The sequence below is a fragment of the Necator americanus genome, chromosome III (assembly GCF_031761385.1).
Source record: "Necator americanus strain Aroian chromosome III, whole genome shotgun sequence".
NCBI classification, from domain to species: domain Eukaryota; kingdom Metazoa; phylum Nematoda; class Chromadorea; order Rhabditida; family Ancylostomatidae; genus Necator; species Necator americanus.
Window position 1 is genome coordinate 25,610,598 of NC_087373.1, and position 21,773 is coordinate 25,632,370.

The following is a 21,773-nucleotide window of genomic DNA, read 5'->3' on the forward strand; positions in this document are numbered from 1 at the left end:
CATCTGCTTGTCTAGGTAGAACAACAAATTCAACATTTTTTTCTAAGATTTTCTACCAATATACGATTTTGTGTTATTCTGTAGTTCACTAGTGCCTATCCTCCTCTAATGAGTTTCTCCCGCATTTTTGCAATTCGAAATCCTAGACGTAATCAGAAAAATGAAGATTATCTTTGATAACCAGCAGCCACTGCTTCGTCCCATTATCTTAATCAGACGAAGCAGATAAGCGTGCTAGGAGGAGAAGTGCTTCATTGTTTCTCGCTGCCCGCAGTGGATGGTCGGTGCATCCCTATGGACGCGGACATCATTGACGCAAGCACATGGGTTAATGACTCGTTCGATAAAGCGGTGAGCTTTTTCTCAGACGTGACAACGACAACTAATTACCGTGGCCAAAATACAGTATTTTCAATGACTCTTAGATTCCGCGTACCGCGATATTGATGTTGGGGTTTCACCAAGAACAGATGGGGTGGACGTGTAGTTTACGAATATGAGTGTGATCACACCCAATTTTCGCTAGCAATCCAGAGATCCAGAAAGTAATCTGGAAGATGGCGCGCGAAGAAAAGAAAAAACAGCTTTGTTTGCACCGGGATCCCCAACGATGGTAGTTTTCACGGTGAGTAGAACGATAGAAATCCGCAGCCCGCCTGCAACTACAAAGATCCGACAGCTTTTGCTGGTTAATTGCCCGTTACATTAGTTGGATTGCACGAACGACGACGAAATGGCTCGTGTTTTATCGCGTAGCAAGTTGCATCGTTGAGGGCATCGATCCAGCCAAGGCTCTTTCTCACGTCACTGCCTCGATTACGAGGCGGAGTTGACTAAGATCACGCTCATATTCTTCAACAACCCTCCTTCTATTCCAACAACGCTCTATCTATTCGCTGGCAGATCCCAGGACCGTCAAATTAATGACTTTCTGCTTTCAAACATTTGGATCACCTCTTGTGTTTCAAGGTAGACTTCACATTTTTTGATGTCTGCTTACATATTTTCGGAGTAGATTTAGGAATTGGAGGATTTTGGGTATAGTGAGACCGACCTCCCTCTAGAACATGTACCTACATTGTAAGATTGTCTATTTAACATGTGAAAAACTAACCGCTATTCAATGCGTCCACCGGCAAAACCGTTTTGTTTGAAGTCGGACCTCTAATAGAGCTGAGGTCGTCGCTGTAGTTACGCGTAGTTGTGAACAATTCGGAAACTTCTTTTTTCTCCTTATCGAACATAAATTCCGAAATTGAAAAGTGAAATCGAAGTTGAAAGGTAGCACCCCAGAGCGGTGGAGCGTAGCGGTTGGGATCGTGTAAGGACCCTCGCTACCGCCACCCACCTCAGCAGTTCGCCATGGTCCAACCTCGATTCCAACCGCTGTTTTTAACGCACCGCTTCCGAGCGCGGCCGCTTGCGCAACGGTCCGTGCTTCATGTCGTTTTGACCCAACTGTACTAACCACACCGCCAAGCGAATGTTGCATGTTGCATATACAATCGAATCTCGTAAAAAAAAACGAAATGACACCTCGTATGAAAAAATTGAGGTGAATTGAGGCTATCAGATGTAGTGAACAGATCGACCCATCTCTCCACCATATCTGTCCAGCGTCACTATAAAAAAATTGCTTGGACAGGTGAAATCGCCTCGAAAGGTTGGTCCGACATGCGGCGAATAATGTGTGTGGTCCTTGAATTCATGCAAATTCCGCGTTTTCGCTCTGACACTTTCAAAGTGCGTATCGAACGCTACATATAGGACCATCGCAGACCGCTGCGAAGAATGGCGCAAGCAAGCGTCCTCCCTCGATCATAACCGCACCGCTCCACCATCGAGCGCAGCCGCAAAGGCTGTGAACTCTGCGGGCAGCCGAACGCAACTGCACCGTCCTTCATGTCGTTTTGACCGTACGATACCTACCCTACCAGCGGAAGGAGCCTAACAACAAAATTCTTCGACTGGTGTCATCAAAATGTTATATCCCCCTTATAAATAGCCAAACACATCCGTGCTGCTGTTCACACAAGAATACTAGGTTACCGCTGATATTTCTTGAAACTAAGGAGAATCCGTACCAAGAACCGTAGACAAAATCACATGGTCCCGCCAACCAGATATCTCACAGATATCACAGCTCTATTTACGCTGATTGCAGAGCGCGGATATTTTAAATTCAGCATACTACAAAATTGACCTAGTAAACTAGGATTGGAAACCTGACGGAGAACAAACAGTACAGAATGTAGACTACGAAAATGAGTGCGGTCTAATTCAACTTCGCCTAATCGTCCTGAAAACGGTGTGGGAAACTGCGTTTGTTCGTACGAGGTTAAATTGGAACGCTCCGCTTTCGTGCATGCGCCGCGTCGACGTGCGAGCGATCAAACATGTGTTTTTGATGAGTGTGACAACAATGAAAATTGCTGGTAGGTCGAAGACAGAAGAATCGCAAGCCACTTCGTTTCGACCCAAACTGCAATCGGTGAAAAATCAAGGAATCCGTCGTCGTCCTGAGCACCTCAGATGTCATCTAAACGCTCAATTGCAGACCCATAATGTGACATCTATAATGAAGAAATCAAGCGTTGAGACGGTTATCAAGGACATTTTAGGACCTTTGGCTTCTAGACGTTGTTGCTCATTGTGCTCAATTCTTCTTTCACAGCAGCACGACAGCCGAAGTCACTTTCTCATGTGACGCTGGAGTTCGTGACATGGCTTCCAGAACGAGGAAGCATCCACCAACCTACATAATACCTTGCAGTACGTCCATACTTAGAGATTTTAACCGTCTTTGTTCGCTCAAAGGGTTTTTCTCTGGATTATTGAAAAGGAATAAATTCTCAATCAGTTGGAATTTGGAAACTTATGGTTCCTAGAGCCTTCGAAGTATCCCTCTTCTATTAGCGAACGGTCCCTCATGAGGATCGAGATCTGAATCGCTGCCTGACGCTGTGATGTTCGAACTCGAGTTCGTCCATCAATCAATTGCCAGTCGAGCTGTACCTCGTTGCAGCCTAGGGATACGTAGAGTCCAAACATCCACTCTTCTCAAAAACGGAGATAACGTGCCAAATCTAGGTGTGGAACTCATCCACCACTTCAGCATACTTACAGCCTCCCTACTTTCGCAGTATACTCGTTATTGAGGCCAAAAGGTGCCTCTTCCATAGCCAAGGCCGCATTTTAAATGCACTATTGCGTGCTCTAGTCGCGATGGATGACCCATGAGAAAAACCGCGCGAAAAACTCCGATTCATAATCGTTTCTTTCCAAATCGTGACCTCCACCTTCTTAAAGAAAAATGTCCGACAATTCCTCGTTTGTAGTCACAGATGCGGAAGTTATCGCATATTGGCTTTTTGGAATCTCGGTTTTAGACGGCGTTTGTAAGTGGCCCGTCTAGAAAAAAGGGCACAGTTATAAGTTGAAGATGAAGAAAAGTGATTTTTCTGATGTTGTTATATTTGCAAACTTTACTAGGAACTCTTTTCCTACTTTTTTTTCTTGGTTGTATTGTTGCATTGTTGCGTTACTGAAGCTCTTCTGTCCTGTTGGACAAACGAACTCCTAATTATTGCCGTTGTGTAACTGTTATTCTTCAGCTGTCTATGTTTCGCGTCCCTCAACCACCTGGAGAAAATGGTTAGTCATGATTATTTTGGTTTATTTTAAAAGTGTTATGTACTACTAATCTTATTTTCGTAAGATTATTGTCGCTTCGTGAAGTGAAACTTGGTTAGTATGGATCATCTATCAAACATCAAGATAAACAATGTATAGTTCGTTCAAAACTATTTTGTTTACGCTGCAACATCACGATAGGCAATCACATACAAGGTGACAGCGTTTACCTCGGCGACTAGTATCATTATTGTGCAGCAGATGGCTGGATTGCAACTTATAGGCAGCGGTAGGTAAGGAACTCTCGGCGCAGACATCTACAGATCCCGTCGGAAGCGCAGGTTTTCGGATCAGGAGGATTTCTGATTTGATTCTTGTTCCCACTAGAGCCTGTATCCAAAATATTTTTAGTTCTTATTCGGCTTGATGCCGGTAACCCAAACAGTTATGGATAACCAATATATATTTCCTTACCTTGAATACTTTGCCTCATTTATTGCACTTGCACCGCATATACAGTTGGAGTCGACCTTTTTTTAGATGGTGTGAGGCGTTTCGTCTTCGGGGCATGCATTGGCCCCGATTCACAGAGCGCGACAAGCTCCTCGAATTTTTTTTCTTGTTTTCGTAGTTTTTCATGCTCTTTTTTTCGTATAAGCAAATTTCCTTCCCATTAGATCATTTGTTCTGCCTTTATTTCGCCTCTGAGAATTCCTCTCCATTTTTTTTCGCAACTGTGCGTGAGCTTATCGTGCTATGTGGTGACCGACTAGAGCCTGCCTTCACAAGAGAAGTAATATAGTAGGGTCAAAACGACATGAAGCACGTACAGAATCGCGTACGCGGCTTCGCTCGCGGCGCTCCGGTGGAACGTAGCGGTTAGGAGCGTAGTGGACTCCTTGCTGTCACCATCCATCGCTGCAATTTGCGATTATCTCACCTCGGTTCCAAGTGCTGCTCTACCGCGGCGTCTCAGCACGTGCGGAAATACACCGCAACTACACTCGTGATTCATGTCGTTTTGATCCGACTATACGTCCCACGGCTAGGACAACATGCGTTTGCGCCAACTGAACCTATCAATGTTCGCCTGGTACTTTTTTAGCCTGTGAAAACAAGCACTTGCATTTCGTTTCGTTTTCGATTTTCAAAGTATTATGCACTTAGAAGTTGGTTTTTGTTTGAGAATATATAGAATAGGAGACTATTTCTATGAAACTTTAGAAAATCAATAACTAACGTTATAATCTCATAATCAAACAATACATGATCATTGCGTAATTTTCTGAAAACTTGTAATGAACAAGCGCGATCATCTGGCACAGTCGTACCAGCTACCGGAGGCATAGTAATGGCTATTATTATTGCAGTTGATTACATACTAGTAGCTAAACTGAATGTTGAAATTATTGAAATATGCAAAGGAAATTTGAGTAGGCTGTTATTGCAGACTCCTGCAGTGGGACAATAAGCAATAAAAGATGTAATGTTGACTCACTGAAATGTACCCACCAATACTATGCCGTAATAAATATCCTATCAAGTGAAGTCGCAATAGTCGCGACGGTAGTCATTTAATTTCTTCTGAAGCTAGATTTTACCTTAGCACATGTCATAGTAATTTTTCAGTAGTGTTAGGGTGGAAACAAGAATATGAATGCTTGAAGTGAAGTCATTTTCAAAAGGAAAATGGGATCGCCTTCCACGGACCACTTGATAATTTCAGTTGCACTGCTAACGTTGGGGGTTCGGCTATTGTAAACAGGTCGACGGTAAGGCGGAGATAATGACGAACCAAGGGGCTGCTGTTTGTGTATATGAGTATATTTTAATGAAACTATTAAGCAGATGTTCCTTACGCGCAGAGGACTACTATAAATTTACTTCGTGAGCACACGCAACAGAAGAATCACATCACGTCTCTTTATTTTGACAGCAAACTAAATAGTGTTTGGAGTATCCTGGGGAATTCATTTTCAACAGTATGAGAACTGTATTTGCAAAGAGATGGTGGCACAATGTTAGCGGTCGCAATATTCACGCTGAATTCTCATAAAATGTTTAGTCATCGCAAGGCTGCATGTTTTGATACAGCAGCACACCGCATTTAGCGCAAAAATATTGGAATTTGTCAATTCTATAGTAGGATAGACTAGGTGTTGGCAACACCACAAAAACGGTAGGTGTGAGATTTGCTCGCCTTAGTACGACCGGATATCTTATCCATTGAAGGATTTATCTTCTTTTCCTTTGTATGTCTGTCAGCCAAGTAATAAACTACATAGTTTAGAAATGCAAAGGACTATATTCTATCTCTGTTTTCTTGCTCCGGCTGTAAACATTTTCGGAAGTTGTTTTTATCACTTTAACATCTTCACTCTGAAGTTGGATTTTGGATTCTTCCTCCTAACCAAAGAATGATAGTGGTCAAGAATGATGGATATGTGAAAGTGGGTCGAGAGAGCATAGTCAGGTTAAAATGACACAGAGCTCGAGGCGATTGTATATGCGGCTGCGCTAGAAACAGCGCGGTGGTTTGCACTTCTGATCGGTGTGGTACCATTGGAACGGCGATGAATGGCGCTAGTGAGGATCCTCAGTCGATCCTAACCGCTACGCTCCTTCGAGCGCAGCCGGGTATGCAACTGTTTCAAAATTTTTTGACCCGACTATACTTTATGTGAATTAACGAAATCAGGCAAAGAGGAACAAGAGGAAGTATCATTACACGGAATATAGGTCGCGTGAGAAGTTTGTGCTTTCGAGGTTTTGTCACTTTGTCTTCTCTAAAGACTTTGCCTTTATAAGCTGTTGTGGAATCGTGTTCTGCTACTTTGTTTTGTCAGTAATATAATGTTCAGGAACTAATCACTGTTCACTGCATTTATAAAAAAAAATCAAGAAAAAGTTTTCTCTTCTCAAAAGTAATGGATAGACATGAAGTTGAAAGTGCTACTGCCTCACATGTCTCAGTTTTGGTTATCTTTTTGGATCAGATAATTTCGGTAGTGTTAACCGGTTATATTTAGAACTAAGTCCAAGGTCGAGGCACATAGATCTTACAAGTTTCTAGCGATTCTTCAAAACCTCTCCACTATTAGAGTCAACAAGTTCTACTTATTTCTGTTACAAGCTCGAGCTACTAGGCCTCCTTCTGACGAAAAACTGAGGGATCTTGAAATTAAACAGAAGTGAATTAATCTGAAACTTGTGTCTAATCAGAGCAGAGTTCACAGTGGCACGGACTCCTCGCGCAATCCATTTAGTTCCGTAAGGGTGAGCTTATGAGCTGAAGTTTAGGGTTAAATAGATAAAGCTATTCTAAACGTAGCTTACTCGAAGAACTCTGCCAGTTTTCTACCAGGTGGAAGAACCGCATCTGGTGTCAGTTGTGTGTGTCTGTGTTTGTGTGTGTGTGTGTGTGTTTTATGTACAGTCGGGTTAAAACGACTTGTTGCCTGGTGCAATTGCGTAGATGGGTGCGTTCGAAGTCTTGCTAGCTGCAGTAACTCTGCGGAGAATAGTAAGTCCGAATGGAGCTAGCGAGAGTCCCATCTCGAGCACTGATGTCTAGATTTATTTGAATTGAAGTTTTAGCAGCTCGCATGCAGGCGTTTAATCTCATTTAATCTCCTTCTGGAGGACCACAGCGAGCATGTTAGTAGTAAAATATGCTGCTCTTCAACACTTAATTGCTGCTGATGACAAGGTTGCTCGCGCCGACATGAGAGAAAGCCCTGTACACGGGAATCTGTCCTCTTTCTTTCTTCAAGGCGCTCAAGGACAATATGTGCATACACCAGAAGAGTACAAAAGTACGAACAATGGCTGATTAAATTTGATACAGTCTTTATCGAAATCGAGACGTTCTCGCTAATTTTATGTGTAGGGACAATCTTCTGGACAGATGTTCAGAAATGTCGGATTGTGGATCTTCCTGCTATTACCATCTTGTCTTCAAAGAACATTGATACATTACAAATTAACGACACGGTGCTTAGGACCTAAATTAACTCTTGGGCAACGATAAGGTTAAAATGCGAAATCTCTTCTCATTGATAAGTTTTACATTGGCGCAAGTCTCCAAGAAAATTACTCCAATCATGGTGCCTTCAATCTCTTTCATTTCAACTCTTTTTTGTATAGCTATACCACTGTGCAATGTTGACGAACGTAATGGCCTGAAATGGCATGAGTTTGATTACCAAGCAAATGGGGCAAGACTGTTGTTGTATGGCCACGAAAAGGAGAGTGCGAGAGAGAACGATTGTTCTTATACGTTGAGTAGATCTCTACTTTTCATCATGTTTGTTACTCCTTTCCAAAAGACGGCAATCCATGACCAAGTTTTTTCGGGACCATGAACAACTCCAAGCTGTCCGACACGTTTACTCAGGGATCAAGAAGATCTCAAACTCGAGTGATTGAGCCGACCCACTGCCCCGTTGAATGGGTCTGCTGACGGCCACAGTTTTGCACTACACATTCCGCGAAGGAAATTTCGAGTTAGATAGTGTGACAATATTTGCAGGACAAGTTTTGAATTTTGTCCCGCTAATTCTCTTTCCTCTGAATTTTTTCTCTGAATGGACGGGGCTGAGGAAATCTACAAAAATCTAAGATATTCTCTAATTAGGAACTCTTTTTTGACTAAATATTCAAAGGCAGCGTATAACGAAACTGACAATGTTGGAGTCTCGGTGGCAAATCTAGAGTTCCGGATGTAGATTACGAGTGCGAGCACGGTCCTGCTTAATTCCCTCTAATCGTCATGAAAAACGACACGGAAAACGGCGTGTGCTCTTATGAGGTAATTGAGTACGCACCACTCACCTCCCCCACCACCATTCTTAGTATTCAAGTAAAACCAATGAATAGACTGCCGAGAAAAGCGGAGTGTGTACAAGGGTGACATGTTCCTAAATGCCGTTCCTCCCAGGAACTAAAGCGATTCCCACGAAGTTTTTCAAGACGACTAAAATGAGTTGAGTGGGGCTGCGTTCATACTCGTAGTCTCCATCTGGAGCTCTATATTTTCCCACAGGAGCCTCCCACATGATCACTTTCGTGACACGCCGTCTTCAAGTACTTTTTGGCGCACGTGCTTTCTCATGTTAGTATCGTGTTCGAGAAACAGTGTTACCAGCACAAGAGATCAGCTAAGCCGGCAGCTATAGTTTAAGATGATCCTTAGCCTTCATTTCATTTTTTAAAGAAATTGAACATAGCTTCTTTTTCATTGATAAGCATTGATGTTCATCGTCATCGCCAGTGGCACGCGGAATGTAGTGTCACTTATAGGACATACTTACATCAATTACACGCAAGCAAACTATGGGTTCCCAACAAAGCTTGGAAATAATGCCGCAGGTGTACAGCTCATGATCTAGAAATGACTAGCATAAGCAGACAGTTTGACGCAATCACATTTTCGATCTGTGGATTTCTAAGTGTGTCCAAGCGTTAGTCGGCGATCGTGTGCCTTTCTTGGACTAATAGATATCTATCGGAGCCATTTCGAGATGACAGCTCTCAGATCTGCCGCTGTCGGTTTCGGGTGGAGCCAAATAGCTGCAGTCTAACACTCATACCAGTACAGCTAAAAAAATAATGACGTTAAGGCAATGGTTCGAAATTGCTCCACGGGTTTAAGGGGACTGCATTTTTTTAATCAGCACACAATAGTTTGTCGTCTCTTCTTCTTACTAAGTCGCACACAGTTTCAATGTTTGAAAACTTTGGAATGATAAAGCAATTCATTGCGCAAAATCTTGTAATTTTACTTTTTTTTTCACAATTTAACTTCGCAACAGATAAGCTATACAGCTGAGGTGAGCAAGCACTAACTTTACAACAAAGTGATACTAGCCTAGCCTCAACGACAGTATCAGTTCGCTGCCAACAGCTCCATCCTCGCTGGATGGAGCGGTAAAACTGCAACAACACGAAGAAGCAAGCTTGTTAGCACACTGTTTATAGATTTAGACTTACTCTTTACGTTCACAGATTCGCCGTGTATATTCAGGTCAAAATGACCTGAAGCCTGGTACAGTTGCGTAAGCGGTGCAATGAAGGCAGGGTTCCGATCAAGGTTGGCTTCACCTGGGTTGCGGGGATGAGTTTAGCTAAAACGCCAGCCTCACCTCGATTGTAACCGCTGGCTCACACAGTGCCGCTACCAGCGCAGCAATCTTACCCAACTGCGCCAGGTTTCACGTCGCTTTGACTCTCCAAATGTACAGTAGGCGTAAAACGTGTTGTATGATAGGGTCAAAGCGACATGAAACACAGTGCAGTTGCGTGAGCGCCTGCGCTCGAAGCGGCGCGGTGGAGCTAGCTGTTAAAATTGAAGAGGGAGCATCGCGAACTGCAGCGAAGATCGGCTGCTTCCAAGGGTCCTCCCTCGACTGTAACCGCTCCGTCGCATCGCTTAGAACACAGCTGCTTACGCAACCGCACTGTGCTTCATGTCGTATTCGTACTATAACATAACGACACAGCATTTAATCGGAGAAGGCGTGTACGTGCGTCTTGTGTTCTTTTTTTTCGTATAATAATCCATGAGTTTTGAAGAAGTACTTTTCCAGTAGTTTTACCATTTGTTTTACTTCTAGGAGGCCTTTAAGATCATAGTTTGTAAGGATTCAATTTCCGTCCTTTTTCTTCGCAATTTTGCATGGTCGGTGTTTGTTATAATCAGTTACATGGTAGAATACCAAAATTGTCGTAGAAAAAGGCTAACTATGCACAATTACACACAAAAAAGGTAAAAATCCAGTTCCTGCAAACTGAAGTCCTGACTTAAAGTCTTTTTTCTCAATCTAAATTTTAATTTTTTTTTCAACTTAACCAGCAATGCAATCAAATCAAAAGTTCAAATCATTTTCCAAGTTCGATGATGCTGATGGAAGCTGCTATACGATGAGTCTTTACTTAAAAACCAGTATTTTGTGAATGGTAGCTCTTAGACCATCTTTTTTTTTTACTGAAGAAAGAAGTGAACATGATCAGCGACAATCTATCATCACTACTATCGTTAAAATTTTACACTATTCAATCACTTCTCTTTTGCCGTAATGAAATCTTGTTCGAAACAACTGCTGGGTAGTGGAGATCCAACTGGAAAGTGAACTGAAATACTCCCAGTTCCTGAACCCTCATTTTTGTCATTCGAACATGATTTTATGAAGTGGATTGCGTGCTGGGCTTAACAGGTAGTTTGCAACAAAAAAAAACTAACGAAAACGCAACACTCCACGGGCAGAGATCGGAGGTCTCAGTGTATCTCACGACACGACTCTTAACATTCATATGGACGAAAGGATAAAAAACGCATGAAGTGAACTATCGGTGAATTTACAACACAAAGCAACTTTCTGCGCCCGTACGAGTGAGTACACTTTACACGCTTTCGTTTCGCTTCTCGCACGAGTGTAAAAGAGTTCCTGCTCATCTTTTTAACTGAGGTCTCTGATTCTTTGGGTTTGCAAGGGGTTGTCGGTTGAAAACCAGAAGTCTAATAGTTTTCTGTTGTTTAGATTTACTAATTCTTATTTGTAAATCTGCCTTTTTAAGATCACGCCTTTTTCTTGAATAGAACAGCTGTGAATATTACGAGAGATTTGCAGTAGCTGCGGAAAGACTGCGATAAATTTCAGCGTATCATTGAGTTCCTTCTATGCTGAGTAAATGGTTTACCTTTCTGGGTTACCTTGTTGAAAGGAGTGTGATGACTTCATCGCACCGTCACCGAGTTCGGCTGGTTGGTTGGCAGTGTGCGGTGGTGGAGGCCACTCTGCATCTCTCGCTCAGTCACACCCTTTGCATGGTGGTGGGGACGAGCAATCAATGACAAAGACATTTCTCCTCGCCACCAGCATGTCCACATCCACCTATATGGTTGTACTCACTGGAAAAATTACTGCATGCTGCTATCAGATGCTCATCTTCCTTCTAGAAGATTACATGATCACAATTTATGGGGTGTTGTGGGAGAACTATGTTCCTTGTGTAATTACTTCGGAGTTTTTTTTTTTCTTTTCTTCATATGGTATATTATTAGTTTCATTTCCTTTCTCATCTTTGAATTGTGGTACTAGCAGTATTTTGTTACACACCTTTCTTATTTTTTCTGGTTCAATTGATCGCCAAGCGAATTTTTGTGAAAACATTTCTACCGATTCAGAGTTACTGTAAATGTATGTGAATGTATGTAAAGTAGTATAGTATTATTATTGTTACATTATTATTAGTCATTATTATTAGTACAGATTATTTTACCCACACAAATTTCCTTCAAAGTCATTTGCGCAAAAGCAATCATCACTGTCGCTTAGCTTTTTAAACAGCGTCAATTTTAGAGAGAAAATCTATTAGTATTTTCTCCTATTGTGGAGAAACAATAGGAGAAAATGGACGGAACTAGGTATTTGGAGACCAAGTGTTATTTCTGATAATGTTTCTGTTTTTTCAAACGTTGGATTTCTTCTAATTATTTCAGGTGAAGTTGACCAAGAAAACCAAGTAAGGTCCATTCCGGGGTTGAGCCGCGGATCAAGTATGCCAGCGCACAAGCGCATTCCAGTTCGGAATTCCGGTGAGTGTTTTAACCAGTTACTTTCTTTTTCTACAATCATCTATAGTGCACTGAGACACATGTATTTTTATGTATAATTTTCGTCCTCAAAGGTAATACCTAGAACTCGTTCACGTGCTATCATTAATCTTAATTTGTACTTACTGCAAGCCGCGGTCCGACAATTTCTAAACGATTTTTTATGTCAGAAGCAGGTTGCTTCATCTCTAGTACCATAAAACCGTTTCCTCCATCTCACCTCCTTCAAACGTTTGGTCTCGCAATAGTTTTTTTCAGTGTTGGAATCAAGTTACGTCGGAAGACTAAGGACTGTACATGGATAACAGCAAAAATGGGTTTGCCCAATAACAGCGCATTTTGCAATGTCGGCTTTTTGCGGTGGTTATTTTCGTTTTGATTGCGTCGAGTGTTTTATGCATTCATGGGCGAAAGGATTTCGAGAGTGCACCGGCTTCCAAAATTGGCGTTGAAAATTGATGTGATAGCGTTTTGAAGTTCGATTGAGTCTAACTACTTGCGTGCTAGATGTTCAAAGCTTCAATGCTTAGTTTGCAAAAAAGCGACTAGCTTCTAATAACATAAAAAAGAGAACAGTGGAGCTCTTTTTGTACGAAATTCTTCGTTCAAGGAGATGTGCAGGATGCATAAGATCAATTAAAGGGGAACTTGCGTAGTAAGAATCACATTTGAGAACGAATTTGCTGCGTGTTCTCCTTATTTCGAGAAGGCTCGTGAAAATACCGCAAAAACACTTCTTTGCTCTCAGTCACACTCCGAATACGTCGTAAAATATTGTCAAGGCTCCTTCATGCCAACACGTTTAAATTGCGTTGGTTACTACAGTTAGCACTGTGCTGCTTCCATTTGAATTTCTGTTGTAAAAGCTGTAATTATCCTCATATTTACGTGTGACTTCTACTTTGTACAGGTTTCCTATTGTTGATCACTTACTTTGGTTCCTCACTCTGAAATATTTATGTTGTAGATATCGTAGTATCCTTTATAAACCACCTTCTTCCACCCTTCTACTTCTTTTTTTCAGGAAGTTCTGTGGGTGCTGTTAATGAGGATGACTTCCGTAAAGCATTCACGCAAGTTCCGAAGTGTGATGTAAGTATGTACGACGTTTATTTCAACTTCTTCTTCAGTTCAGTTCTTTTTTTTTCAGATTTATTCTGCTAGGGAACTGCAATCACAGCTGGAGTCAATTCGTCAAGTTCTCGAGAATTCTCAGCTCGACTGGTCTCAGCGAGTTAATTCTGTATGTTCCATACCTCTTCTTTTTACGTTGAATAGAACCTGTTCTATTAGTCACTTGTTTTGTCATCTTAGATTGTCCTTGTACTCTTCTTTCTTGTTCTACTGATAATAAATGCAGCTGTAAATTAAACCTACTAGACCTATTTTTAAAGTTAAAATTGCTACGATCAATTCTAATAAATGGAGGAATGGATTTTGAAAATGAATTAGTGAATGGTATTCACTCACTTGAAGACGCTCTTATAACTTCGGTCAAGGATCTGCGGTCACAAGTCTGTCGCGAGGCATGCATAACAGTAAGGTGAGTTGTGTTTTCACTTATTTGTGTTGCACTTCTCTTTTCATGCAGTTGCAACTTGGTTTTTTTCTACATATTTCACTTAGAGACTGTTGCGATAATATTTTCACTTTGCCGTTTTTGATTGTTTCTTAACGCATGCTGAAAGTTTGTCCTCTTAATTAGAACAGTGGTTAGTGAAACTTCACAAAATTCAGATTTTGTTAGCAGTGTCGTTTCCCTTCAGCTCAGTGTTCATATATAAGATGACTTACATTGTATGAAACTTTTTTCGCGGACATTTACGCGACTGATTATTAGTGTGATCGAAACAGATGAACTACTGATTGTTCTTTTTCAGCTTTCTTTGCGAGAAACTGGAGGTATCCATAGTACGATTATGTGAAGCTCTTTTACCCGCAACTATTGCTCTCATCCAGAATAGCGCTAAGGTTATGTCAACATCAGGTGTCAATGCGTGCTATTTTATTGTTAAGGTAATTTGGTTTCATTCTTCTGCGAAATATGTTCCTTCTTCTGTCTTCCGTTTTCTTCATTTTTGAGAATGAAATAGCTCGGTTATTTTGGCTATTTTCGGGTAGTTTTTCTTTTCAGCACGTAGAGCATCCCAAGCTTATCCCAATTGTCCTATCGCACAGTTCGTCAAAGTCGAAAGAGATCAGGAAGTACTTTCATTTTCCTACATTTCTTTATTTTATTGGTTGTGCAGTGCAGTTCTTGGAAGTCGTTCTTCTTTCTTTTAGAATTATTCAAGACCTTGTGAACCAAATGCTTGCGATATGGACTCCCAGTAAACTCGAAAAATCGCTTAGCGGAATCATTGATTGCATAAAGGTAGGGTTCTGAACAAAAATTTGTTTTTCACACAATGAATCTGAGCTTTTGTTATGTACAGAACATATACAGGGACAGCTTTGATCTCCAAATAGATCACTACAATATCATTGCCTTAGTCTCTCCAGGGTCTCCTTTATTTAATGGATCTGAGACGAATAGTCTTGAATCTACGTTGCGTATTCTCAGGCTGCAGACAACGAGTTAAACGCGTGCCAAAAGTGACCTTGGGTTTGTCCTGAGATGTACGTCTATTCATAGAACGAACTTCTTTCTATGTGGAGACTGTTTTGTTTTTTTCTGTATTCTGTGCACGTCAATCTGTCCAAAGAACTGCAATCAATTGAGACTTTACTTAAAACCTAGTGGTTCAGGATCTCAGCGGAGTCTGGAGAAGGGGAGGTCGCGAGGTCGCGACCAATTATTAGCAGGGAATCCTGACAATCTGCAGTTACGAACTGCAGATTGTCTAAATCTAAATGGGCTTGTCCTACAAAACTTATCCGTTATATTCCAAAAGCTAGCGATTCAGCTATATGTGAAGTCGCGTAAAGCAGCGAAAACTACTTCGACATAGCAGTGCATTTATGAGTGGAATAATTATACAGAGAATCTTAAAATATCTTGCCAGGAAAGATCAATCCTAACTCATCTCTTTAATTTGTAATTTATTCAATTATGGTATTGAAATGACCAAACATATTTGTTTAAGCAACTTTGTCTATTACAGTTGTCTGTTTAGGCGGGTATTTGTGACGCTGATCCACTAGCTCGCGCTTCTGCTAGAAATAGTTACCAACAATTGGATCAACACTTCCCACATCAAGCGCAGCTTCTTTTCCAGGTGACTACATAGCAATTTCTACTTCACTCTTTGCATCTCGACGTGTTTCCAGAGCTTGGATCCTGCTAAGCAGCGTTCATTATCCGGCGCCGTGTCAGCAGCTTCATCATCGCAGTCGATCAACAGCGAACGTGATTCACTTCATATGTCGCATCGACCAGGAGCGTTCGGGTTGAATAGGCACAAAAGTAGGTAACTAACTTTGTTACTGCTTTTCCATATCCCTACATATGTTTGTTCAAGCTACGAACTTTTTTGCTGGTCGTTCGGCCTCTGAAATAGACGCAAACGCTGTGCGTCGTGCAGCATCTTATACTCCTGCAAAAAGCAAGCTTACTGGGTCAGTAGCAGTGCGAAATACACCAGGTACTTGGCTCAGTCATTCTTGGCTTTCTGATTTTCCAGTGTTTTTTCATGTTTGTTGCTATATGAAGGTTTTTTTTTTAGCGCGACCATCTGTTGTGCGGTCCGGAATTCCCCCTTCGCGACAAACGCCATTGAAAACAAATAACTCGGTGAATCCTCCTGGAAGTGTTTCTCAGCGTAAGTCAATTCATTTGCATGATTGATTGCAGTTCGAAGCTTGATCTGGTTCGGTCCTGATTGATATGGAATGGTTTATCAGTGTATGTTGTTTATTTCAAAGAAATATCCTTTTGATGAGCAGTGAACATGAATTCCATTTTAAAGTTTTGGTTACTCTTCAAACTGAATTATCGGTCTTTATCACTTTACATTATTATATTACCAACATTACATTACACATGTAATGTTGATGATATAATAATGTAACGCGAAACATCTGAAAAGATTACTTTTCACGTGGCTGGTTTTTTCTACGGAACTCGTAATTTTCGAGCGCGTGTCCAGTTGCGAAATTGTTGGTTGGCATAACTGTTGATATCGATTCGCTTAGCCTCGGTTGTGTGATTTCAGCCGGATCCAGAAGCACATCACCATCCCGAGCGAGCGCTAGTCGTCGCCCAGCTCCTGTAAGTTCAACACCTTCGGTCATGTCCTCAAGCCGAATTGGCATTAGCAGACCTCGCCAAATAGGAACAAGAGAAGCGAGCCCGAGGAGGTGTAAGTGTTTCATAAATTGTATACAAGACCATAACTACGAGGATTATCCTTTGAGAAATGAAAAACTAGTGTTGAAGGAGTTGTACTGTTTTCTGGTTCAGTTAGTGGAGGCACCTTAAATCGTGGTGCAAGCGCAAATGGCAATGGTACCGGTGCGGATACTCGTCAGCTATGCAATGCTATTGTAAGTCTTCAGCCTCTCTTGAGATTGTTTACTACGCACAGAAAAAAAGAATTTCTGTTTTCGGTTCGTAATTACGTACTTCTTTCTTCTTAAGTGTTGTATAAAATCCTATAGACAATCTTCTCAGTAGAAAACTGAAGCAAATTTTCGTAGTGAAAGAAAAAACGGGGATTATTATTGTTGTGTTGCGAGAGATGTCAAATTTCTTTTGTTTTCAGCGAAACTTTTCTTTGACTGCTGACGAAGATGACTTTTCAACGGGCGTTTTAAGGTATACGTTAATTAATTTACGTATAAACATGAAAATATCGTTGTCGAACAACTGAAGTAATTTTTTTAATTTTCATGTATTTTATCGTAATTACGAAACTAAGGAATCCTTTCTTTAGAGGACACTGTTGCTTTTTCATTTTGTTCGAGATTTCAGAGTTTAAGATTTTTTTCTTCTGAGGTTTTGCTACTTGTTCAGGATTGACGAAGTCGATTGGCCGTATACCATAACATTCCGTTAAGACAAGGGTAGTTAAAAGGGAAATAGACCCGAAAACTCAATTCCTTTTTCTCATCACCATCTCAAATTCCATGTTCGAACCTCTTGGGACCTGTTTTGGCCCCACCCACATGTTCGTTATCTTTCGGGGATTATATTTCTGCAAAAAATTTCAGAATGAGGCTGGGACCTTCATGATGTGCATTCTGTCGCCATGATTAGAAAGAAACTGCAAGCGCTATCTATGGGTTTGAACTACGTTTATTTTCGAATCACTGTAGTATTCGAAGGGTTCACGTAGTTATCATTTCTTAGAATTCTTTAGATAGTAAGTAGCGCTAATAAAAGTAGTGTCATGTTCCACGTCTCCGCTTATCTTCTTTAGTCAGGAGCGAATGTATTTAATCTGGTGGGCGTCATGCATCTTTCATTGGTGAATGTATGAAGATTATGGAGTGTGTCTCTGTGTCAAACACTAGAGTGTTCCATGCACTCACTCGATTGAACACATTCGGCGTTGAATATGTATTTGTAGCAGCATTTATTGGAAAGTTACACACACTCTCTCTCTCTGAGGGATCTGATGTTTTTTTAGCAGTCATTTCTTTCTTTAGGTACGACCAAGCTGGTCTCACAGATGCTTTAACTGCCTGCACATCATCGAATTTGAATGAGAGAAAGGAAGGACTGCGGTCTTTGTTGGAGATTCTCAAGTGGGAAATGAAGATATTTATTTTATTTGACTTCATATTCTTGATGAAAGCAGTTTTCCTTGTATTCATTTCTCTCCTGCAAAGTTTTTCTTCTACTGAGTTTGTTTCTCCCCTATATTTTCAGTCGGCATTACAAAACAAAATCTGACATCTCTTCGTTTTTCCCACGCGATTCTGGTTGTTGATTAATTCTGATTGTAGTTCATAGTTGAACAAAAAGTCATATTAAACATTAAAATCCCACATAAGTAACTGATTTTTTTTTTGTTAAGAGCATTATTATTTCATGTTTGGTGTTAAGGTCGCGCCGGAACATCCCTCCTCCTGAAATAAAAAAGATATGCGATGTCCTCAACAAGCTACTCACAGAGGGAAATCATAAGGTTTCTTTCTTCTTTCCTTTTCTTTTTATTGAGAGAGGATTGGGTTTTTTCACTGTATTTGTGCATTTGTGGAGATTAAGATGCGTGTTATGTCATGGTTATGGTCTTTTAGCTATTATCCATGGTAATGGATATATTGAACGTTTTTGTGTCTTCATACCACGATAGCCTAGGCGATTGGTTACAGTTCCTTTTGTTGAGGCTTCTTCATAAGAGTGGAGTTGAAATACTACCCACTGTTGTGGTGAGTACAAGTGTCTTTTCTTTTAGAGGCATCGCATTAGGAATCTGGGGTGGTACGGGTTTCAGCCGGATAATGCCTATACAGGGTCGTAGATTATGGGGAAGAGAATAATTCCGTACATCTCCCCCTGTATCAGTGTAGACGGACGATCCCTGTACGGAATGCTGTTTCTTACGACGTCCCTTATTGCAGCCCCCACCACCCCGCCTGGGATTCGTCCGAATGGGTTTTCTTTGAATCGCAGGCGGGAGGGCGCAAAGGTGGCGCGCTGCAATAGGGGACGTCGTAAGAAACAGCATTCCGGGATCGCCCTTCTACACTGATAAAGGGAAAGATGTACGGAATCATCCTCTCCCCCACAATCTACGACCCCGTATAGGCACTGAAACCCGTACCAACCCAGATTCGTGGAGTGATGCCCTTAAGTGTTTTGAATTTTATGGGACACTGTAGCAAGAGTGTATCTTATCAACAAAGCAATTCAAGTTTAGCAGCCCCTCAATATGGCTTTGAAAGCTGTTCGTACTACATTTCGACCGGAGCTTCAGCTGATAGCCATTTGCAAAAACATCCAGGATCCAATTCAAACGCCTCCTGTAAAAGTGAGTAGAAACTCTATTGAGCTTATCAGTAGATACATTTGCTGAAGAAAAAAAACGCATAGCGGCTTTACTTCATTTTTAATCATAAGGTATATGTCAGACAAAGGCTGCTACCCTGAACTATTTGCACGAATTGTTGCAAGGAATGGAACAGGGTTCTAGTCTAAGCAGAGACGAAATACGAGGAGCAGTTCAAAAAATCTTCCAATGGATGGAAGATCCAAAAAATGTTTCTATAAAAGTGGTAGGTTATTTGAAACTTGATTTCGTACCACTGAACAGTTACGCGCAAGTGTTCAATTGATTTGGCCATGTTACACTGCTAAACTAGAGATATTCGGTGAGAGTTGTGTTTGTTTAGGCTTGCGAACGTGTTATCTACGACTTCTTTTCCCTTAACACGGCTGATTTTTCAACCATACTGTCCACGTATCCGCCACAATGGAGAGAATTCGCGTATAGTCTCCTTAAGAAGAATAAGCCCAGGTTGGTAGAAAACTGCAAACATTCCTTGTTTTGTTAAAGGCATCACTCCACTAATCTGAGGTGGTACCGATTTCAGGTGGAGTATTCGTATATGGAGAGGTGGGTGATTCCGTCCATTTCTTCCTAATTGCCGTAAAAACGGCCCGGAAGATACGGCTTCGGGGGTTCTGGCGCCACCCTCGTGCACGGAATCACTCTTCTCTCCATAATCTTCGATCCCGTATACGAACACTCCACCTGAAATCCGTACCACCTCAGATTCGTACCATTTGGGATGATGCCTTTAAATCAATTGGTGTTCATCTCTCTGTTTTCTGTCTTTTCCTACCGCTTGAGCATGTTTTTGGTGACAAATTTGTTGAGAGTTGGGTCCTGTAGACTAGCCACGAAAGAAGTTCGTTGGATATGGGAAATGACAGTTGTCTCGAAAATAGCAATCAAGATGCAGGAAAAATTTTATGAAGTTAAATCTAATGCAATTAAGATAGATAGAAGGAAAGAACAGCGAGGTAAATAGAATAAATGAAGTAATTCATAATGTAAGAGAAATTAATAGTCGAATAAATAAGGCATACTCAAAAGCAACACAGGAACGCATGAAATAAGAGAAAACAATAAAAATACACACGCAGATCAACTTCAGCACTATCTTAGTAGAAATACACTTAACAGATGAAATTCGAAGACCGTATTGGCATTAAAACGTAGTACTTCGTAGAATCGTAGAAAGTTCCTGATCTCCTATATGAAGCATGACCTTAACTCCTTTACGACCTCACGTAAATGGATGTGCAGCAAAAAGGTGTTCTTGAGAAAGTGCTGGGCGTATCGGCTGAGTATATTTGTGGTAAGATACAAGAAATCATCAATATGGGTGCTCGTCGTGAGGTATGGTCGTGTCAAAACGACCCGACGTTCAGTGCAGTTGCGTGAGCGGCGCGATGACGATTGTGATCGAGGTGGGACCATCAGTATCTTCACTCGGACTGCGGTGATGAGTGCCAGCAGAGGGCTCCCTCGATCCCTTGCGCTAAGTTCCACCGTGTTTCTTCGACCGCTCACGCAATCACATGGAGCTTTAGGTCGTTTTGATCCGACTTCATCTGCTACGATTGTTACGATTAGGATAATGTCGACATAGGGTCCCAGGTCTTCCGTCAGAGTGAAATTCGAAGGTAGGAAAACTCGATACTTGACAAGGCGTCGATGTACTTTGTACTGCTTTTAGGCCAATTGTCCAATTTTTAGAACATTATAAGCACGTGTGCTTGCTCATGCGTGCAGCACATAGACATTGGTCTGAGCGTGCACAGGGGAATTCGCGACGGATGAATAGAAAGACAGCTTACTTTTCCGTTTAAAGGCATCACCCTACGAATCTGGGGTGGTGCGGATTTCAGGTGGGTTATGCCTATACGGAGTTGTAGATTATGGAGAGAAGGGTGATGCCGTTTATTTCTTCCTAATTACCGTAGAAAAACGGCCCGGAAGATACGGCTTCGAGCGTTCCGGCGCTATTATTTCCTACAACGAGTTCGATTGGAGCGCGCCAGCCCTTTGCGGACAGTTTTTTACGGCAATTAGGAAGAAATGGACGGAATCACCCTCCTCCCTATAATCTACTTCCCCGTATATGAACTCTCCACCTGAAATCTGCACCACCCCAGATTCGTGGGATGATGCCTTTAATAGGATTTTGAAACCTTGTATGCTGTCAGTTCTTGGTAATCTTAACATCTCAGTTTGAGCACGCCAATCTTTTGAAGTCAAAATTAGTTCCTCCATTTCCAGTGCCTGCTGCTCCTGCAAATCAGATTCACACTGTAAAGTCAGCACGAAACATTTTTTTTGGCCACATTAAAAGTAAAGAAGCTGCCGTATTGAATGTTATACTGTGTGCCCACAGTTTGTGCGTTTTCGATATTTTCGTCTGCGAATGAACAATCGATTTGCAAACGGAATATGGAGGGGATTATGTAAAAATTAGATGATAAAATGAATCATTGCAAACAACATCCAATAATACTTGGTACCGATAATTGAATACTGAGTTAACAAACCGCTGGCAAATATTATTTCCCGAACCAAATTGTCAGTACTGCACAAGCATCCGTAGAGGAGAG

The 21,773-nt window shown here is 41.4% G+C and overlaps 1 protein-coding gene across 3 annotated transcripts in view; it reads left to right on the plus strand.

The window, feature by feature from the left end:
* RB195_010910 (uncharacterized protein) overlaps positions 1–21,773 on the plus strand; it is a gene marked incomplete at both ends in the record, with an annotated part of 51,163 nt that overhangs the window by 23,183 nt on the left and 6,207 nt on the right. For 2 of the 3 annotated variants that reach the window (XM_064192105.1, XM_064192106.1), the window contains 23 exons: positions 185–351; positions 3,615–3,654; positions 12,134–12,229; positions 13,272–13,339; positions 13,398–13,490; positions 13,642–13,790; positions 14,128–14,263; positions 14,382–14,452; positions 14,531–14,621; positions 15,364–15,465; positions 15,518–15,653; positions 15,709–15,831; positions 15,913–16,008; positions 16,402–16,548; positions 16,650–16,732; positions 16,951–17,003; positions 17,837–17,935; positions 18,237–18,318; positions 18,431–18,442; positions 18,506–18,562; positions 19,054–19,164; positions 19,265–19,408; positions 19,526–19,650. In XM_064192105.1, coding sequence (XP_064049688.1) covers positions 185–351; positions 3,615–3,654; positions 12,134–12,229; positions 13,272–13,339; positions 13,398–13,490; positions 13,642–13,790; positions 14,128–14,263; positions 14,382–14,452; positions 14,531–14,621; positions 15,364–15,465; positions 15,518–15,653; positions 15,709–15,831; positions 15,913–16,008; positions 16,402–16,548; positions 16,650–16,732; positions 16,951–17,003; positions 17,837–17,935; positions 18,237–18,318; positions 18,431–18,442; positions 18,506–18,562; positions 19,054–19,164; positions 19,265–19,408; positions 19,526–19,650 — 2,281 coding nt within the window. Of the gene's footprint in view, positions 1–184; positions 352–3,614; positions 3,655–12,133; positions 12,230–13,271; positions 13,340–13,397; positions 13,491–13,641; positions 13,791–14,127; positions 14,264–14,381; positions 14,453–14,530; positions 14,622–15,363; positions 15,466–15,517; positions 15,654–15,708; positions 15,832–15,912; positions 16,009–16,401; positions 16,549–16,649; positions 16,733–16,950; positions 17,004–17,836; positions 17,936–18,236; positions 18,319–18,430; positions 18,563–19,053; positions 19,165–19,264; positions 19,409–19,525; positions 19,651–21,773 lie in introns of all 3 variants that reach the window. The other variant, XM_064192104.1, reaches the window with a different exon arrangement.